The sequence below is a fragment of the Myotis lucifugus genome, unplaced genomic scaffold (assembly GCF_000147115.1).
Source record: "Myotis lucifugus unplaced genomic scaffold, Myoluc2.0 scaffold_10050, whole genome shotgun sequence".
NCBI lineage: Eukaryota > Metazoa > Chordata > Mammalia > Chiroptera > Vespertilionidae > Myotis > Myotis lucifugus.
Window position 1 is genome coordinate 1 of NW_005881098.1, and position 5,943 is coordinate 5,943.

The 5,943-nt window shown below is 42.3% G+C and overlaps 1 protein-coding gene across 1 annotated transcript; it reads left to right on the forward strand.

The window, feature by feature from the left end:
* The first annotated feature begins 1,797 nt into the window (after window positions 1-1,797).
* Window positions 1,798-2,730, forward strand: LOC102428171 (taste receptor type 2 member 16-like). Its single transcript, XM_006109454.2, has one exon. It carries the CDS (start codon window positions 1,798-1,800, stop codon window positions 2,728-2,730), a length of 933 nt encoding a protein of 310 aa, XP_006109516.2.
* The last annotated feature ends 3,213 nt before the right edge of the window (window positions 2,731-5,943 follow it).

The following is a 5,943-nucleotide window of genomic DNA, read 5'->3' on the forward strand; positions in this document are numbered from 1 at the left end:
GGTAAAATGTCTGAAATGAAGTCAACTAATTGAAATAAACTACCCGCCCCCCTTCTATGTAATGATGTTTACTTTGAATTTATATTAGTTCACACAAACACTCCATCCATGCTTTTGTTCCCGGCCCTCCGGTCCAGTTTAAGAAACCATTGTGGCCCTCGAGTCAAAAAGTTTGCCCCCCCCCTGGGCTAGAAGGACCAGTTGCCTCAAACAGCTCAGAGTGTGGACACAGGTCTGCACCACAGACCACTGGCTGCTTAGCTCAGGCTCAGGGTCTGGGGGATGGGCTTAGAGCAGCATGAGCACGTGACAGGGATGGTGCAGCAAGGGCCATGCTATGCTGCGGGAGAAGGAAGCAGCTGGCAGGTGCAGTCGCTTCAGCAGGTGCCTAACAGATCAGATCATCCTTCATCAACTGGCAGCAGACTTCCTTGCCAGCCCACAGATTCTTCCAGAAATATCTAATGGGCACTTTCAAGAAGAGTGCAATTTTACAAAACCAGATTACACCAGAGTCCATGGTATTTTATGTTAACACCATCAGTGATCCATTTGTCTCCTAAGTCTGGTCAGAGAATGGGAAGCACAACGGTAATAAATTGACAGAAACAAACTGCAGTGGGAAGGCCAGGGAGGGTTGGGGGACAGGAGGGAGGGGAGTAAGAGATCAACCGAAGGACTTGTATGCATCCATATAAGCATAACTAATGGACATAAGACACTGGGGGGTAAGGGAGGGCAGGGGTTTGTCAAGGGCGGGGGGGAAAAAAGGACACTTATGTAATACCCTTTGTAATACTTTTAGCGAAAAATTAAAAATAAAAAAAAATAAAAAAAATAAATTGACAGAAAAAAAGAGTGTACAAGGCTTCTAGGCCTTTCTATTCAATAGGATTAATTTTATAAAATTGTTTACTCTTTTCTTTTGAGCAGTGTGAGCAGTAACAGAAAGAGCTTAGCTATGTAAGGAGAGAACAAGTCAACGCAGTGATATGAATGGGACAAGAACAACTCCCAAAGATATAAAAAGGTCAACTCTTTTGAACTGGAAGATCAACAGCAAAGGATGCCACATCTTGACCTAGGGAGTGCAATGGGGTGTGTGCAGTGGTTTCTTGAGTTGAAGTATTTGACAGGCAGCTATGAAGTGGTCTGTATTGGAGGGTGATACTTGAAGGTCTGGGGTTCCAGCAATTTTGTGGGTAGAATCTCAGAGCAAGGACTTATTTTATTATTTTATTTAATGACACTCATACTTTGGTTGCTGCATCTACCCACGGCTCATGTGGAAGCTGGGGAGACAGGGATTCTGAAGTTGTCATGATTACAGCACTCAGTTAGCAGAATAGATATAGCACCCAGGACATGAAGGAACAGTGAAGGCTTTGTATTTCCTGCGGTTCAAATTGTAGGTTAAAAGAATGAGACTGTCATTTAAAGGAGATGGGGAAATAATTTAAAGACAAGGCACCTCACAGAGATAAAGAGGAATCAATGGCATGGTTAAGAAACAGGCATTTCATTTATGGGAATTATCAAATAACCTCACAAGCAAAAATTCACATTCAAATAACATTTCCCTCCATCCCAGGTCTGAGAACAAACCAGCAAACAAAGCATAAGCAAATTCTGCAGATAGGAACATGCAAAAGCAAAATTGAGCTAGGGGAAAATTTGCATCCATATAGAGGTATTTTCTTGCATGAGACAATAGTGAAGCCAGGAATGTATTTTCTGCTTGGAAATTATTGCAGAGATTCAGGGTCTGTGTGCAGGAAGATACTTTGCAGTGGAAGAATGATACCCAACCAACTCACTGTTTTCTTCATGACCATCTATCTGCTCGAGTCCTTGACAATAATTGTGCAGAGCAGCATAATTGTTGTGGTTCTGAGCAGAGAGTGGGTGCAGGTCAAAAGGCTGTCACCTGTGGACATGATTCTCATCAGCCTGGGCGTCTGCCGCTTCTGTCTACAGTGGTCATCAGTGCTGCACAACTTTTGCTACTATTTCAACCCTGACAATGACCTTTGGTACATAGGAATCCTCTGGGAATTTACTAATACTCTTGCATTCTGGTTAACCAGCTTGCTTGCTGTCGTCTACTGCGTCAAAGTCTCTTCCTTCACCTACGCCATCTTCCTCTGGCTGAGGTGGAGAATTTTGAGGTTGGTTCCCTGGCTGTTGCTGGGCTCTCTGATGATTTCCTGTGTGACAATCATTGTTTCAGCTCTTAGAGTTGTCTTCATCAAGAGTCAGTTAATCTCCAGGATGCAATTACCTGGAAATAACACGAAGACTGAGACACTTAGGACGTCCATGGAGAAAAATTACATACATCAACTTCTGGCAACGTCGTTCATTCCTTTCCTACTGTTCCTGACCTCCACCATCTTGCTCATAGCCTCATTGTGCCAACACTTGAGGCAGAAAAGATATCACGACACTGGCCACAGCAACTCCAGTATGAAAGCTCATGCCACTGCCCTGAGGTTTCTTGCCTTCTTCCTCATCTTCTTCACCTCTTACTTTTTTACCATAATCATCTCCACTACATATATCCTAACGCATGAGAATTCCTGGTTCTGGGCCTGCGAAACTATCATCTATGCTACAGTCTCTATTCATTTAACTTCACTAATGCTGAGTAGTCCTGCCTTGAAAAAGGTTTTAAAGGTAAGCTGCTGTGGCCCAAAGCTGCCTGAGGCTCCGGGTACAACAATACCCTAAGCAAATGGGAGCTTGCATTGATGCAACTAATACCTACAACCAGCTCTACTCTTCACAATCCTGTGATAGTAATGTTCCGTAAATGCAAGCAAACCCAAGCAAGCCTCATTCTCTTCCATTTCCACAGCCATTCATCTCTAAACAGCCAGTCTTTCTCTATTCTATGCCACTCCTATCTTTTCCTCTCTACAGTCCCCAGGTTGGTCCCACCTTTCTCATGACTTCCCCATCTCTCCTCAGTCTTCTCTATCTCTGGATTTTTACTCCCAGTGTATTCTACACAAGAGAGCCAAAATCATGATGTCCATTCATTATATTTATTTTATCCTTTTCATGACTGCAAATTGCTTCACACATTAATAGAAATAGCTCCCCCACAATAATTTATTGCCTACACCCTGAAGGTTCTCCATACTAAGGTCCCAATTAATCAATTTTTCTAAATTTAGTCAGGAAAATGTCTGGCCATCTTCCTTTCTCTCTGTTCTTTCTGGATCTTTATCCAATGGCATAACTTTTCTTATTTGTTTCTCTTCCACACAATGTGACTTTATTCCTTTAAAACTCAAGTCAAAACTTAACTCTTCTTTCATTTTCATTTGTCAGGCCATTATATTCTCCCAAGAATAACAAACTACATACCCAATCTAGATTCTTCCTAGAACATCTCCAAATATTGGCAACTTAACTGCCTCAATTGCATATGGTTTCCATTGGCAGGATTCTTGCCTCTCAATTGTACTATAATTTGGAATAAGCTATCTAGAAATATTCCCAGATTGAGACTTAGCTAGTTTTCTTCCAGATATAACCCAGATGTCATCTGGGAACTCTTCTAACTTCATAAAATCTGAGTGACATTGGCTTAAACTCTCTATACTCTTCTATTTCTTCCTCTGCAACAGTTCAAAATCCTCCCAAATTGACAAGAATATAGGAACCATATAGTAATCAATTATAAACCACCTATGGGAATTTTCTGTGCTTTATAAGTCCTTTTCTGCTTCCCCAATCCCCTTTTCCCTTCAGCTTATCTCAAACCCTTTTTCTTTAGGACTCTGTCTCACTATCTCCCCATGGCATCTCTCTCATCATTTTGGTCCTCTTTACCCTCACCTACTAGCAACAAGGTACCTTGGTAACAGCCAACTCCCAGGCTTTTGTGTCTCAGCTTCCATCACCTCCAGGCATTTATTACGGTGTTTTTCCTAAAGACAGCTTCATCTCTTAAGGCTTCCTGGTACCAGAAGTTAAGAATATAATTTTTATTCTCCTTTCATATATGTATTGGGCATATCTGGTAAACTGAACTTCTGGATCTACCATTAGAAGACTGAAACACATCCGGAGAGAAAACCATCATATGGGAAAAGGAATGGAGATATTTCAAGCTTGACTATGAAAGGAACGCGTAGGCCCTGGAGTGGAAATTTCTGATCTGGTCTTGGGTCTACCACTCTGATTTATCTCCCTGTCAAGTTTTCCCTTGAGTTAATACTTGAAACTGAGGTTGTGAAATATAAGTACAAATGGAAAGACCACTTTAACCAAAGACACTGTGCCAATTGGCACATCTCAGCAGCATCTTTTCCATTGCACAGAAAGTAGAAGTAAAGCCTATTTTCCCACTTTGCAGCCGCTCGCCATGCAGCCTTGGTATCTCCCAAGCTCCAGTGGTTGAACTATAGCAGAAGGTGGGATGGAACCTGGTGGATGCAGTGATGTCTGTGGAGCAGAATCATAACTAGATGATGTGGGACTGAGGAGAAATAAAAGGTAGATATCAGCATTGAGTTATCTGTCCAGAGACTTCTTAGAATGCTTACTAGGCTGGTGAGTAGGTGGGTTGCAAGAGTTTAGTGTCCTGAAAGAGTAAGTGGAACAGAACCCAGTAGCCGCAACCTTTCCCAGCAAGGGTTCAGGAATCTGGAGAAGGGGCTGCAACATAAATGGATACACTAGACAAGAAATATAAATTTAGAAGGCATGGGGGAAAGCCAGGCAGAGGCCTCACCCATGATTTGGACTACGCTCCCCAAATCTCCCTGCCCACGGCTTTTTATTTTCTAGAATATATATTTGCCCTTTAGCAAAGCAAACAGACATCAATGGTAAGGTTTGATAAACAATAAAGAATTATCAGCTTAGGAAATCGCCTTGAGCCATTTGGCCAGCAGCAGGGTAATATAATGCTGATTTTTCAGCCCTGCTGGATATCAAAGTCCATCAGCCTTCTGAGGACTTCTCACATTTATTATGACCTGCTGTTCTTATCCACCAGCATATCTCCCTTTTTGTTTTAATAAACTTAACAAGAATGTATGCCATTTGCAGAGCTCTGGTCCTTTTAATATTTTTAAATTCAATGAAAACAACTTAGTTTTATCACGTCCTTTTAAAATTGTTGTCAGGCATCAAAGGAACTAGTTTGCAGTAAGCTCCCTTTTGGGCCATCAATTCTTTGAGTCCCCTTTCCATTCACTGTCCAAGTTTTTATGGGTTCCCTTCTCAATCAGTATCCCCTGTGACATGACAACAATTATCTTCCAGTTCTGGATGGTGGACAAATGGTGGGCAATGGCTATCCAGGTCCAACCTTCTTTAGCTTGGTCCAGGGCAACCTACACCCATGCACAGCTGATGACTGCTAGCATGGCAAGACGTCTTTACCATTCCCCATCTCTGGCCTGTTTCTCCTCTGTCTTATCAGTGTGTTGCTTGGGGCCACTGCTATCTGTGGTTGGAGTAGTTGTCTGTCTGCAGCCACAGGTACAGAGGAAGCAGTTCCTCTCTCAGATCCATTGTTGCATGAATCCACCCTGCTTGGAGGGGTTTTCTGGAAATATATAAGCATATCCTTGACCACAGGTTAATAAAGGGACCCTTCCATAAACTGAACTCAGGATCTTTTCATTTTGCCAAACCATTTTCCTTTGGCTTATCTTGACACCGTGTGTGTCTCGCCATCAGCATGACAACTGAAAATATTTTAAAGTAAAAAAAAAAGTTGATTTTTTATTTGAGAACCAAGATGGCAGCGTAAGGTACAGACCTGTGCGTGCTGTCTCCCACAACAACATGGAGCCTACCAAATATGAATCAAACAGTTGTCATTCAGAACCATGGGAAAGCTGGCCCAGTGGAAGCTCTACAACTGGAAGGAAAGAAAGAAGAGCATTGAGACTGAGTAGGTTGTGCAGAGGCTCCAAGAAC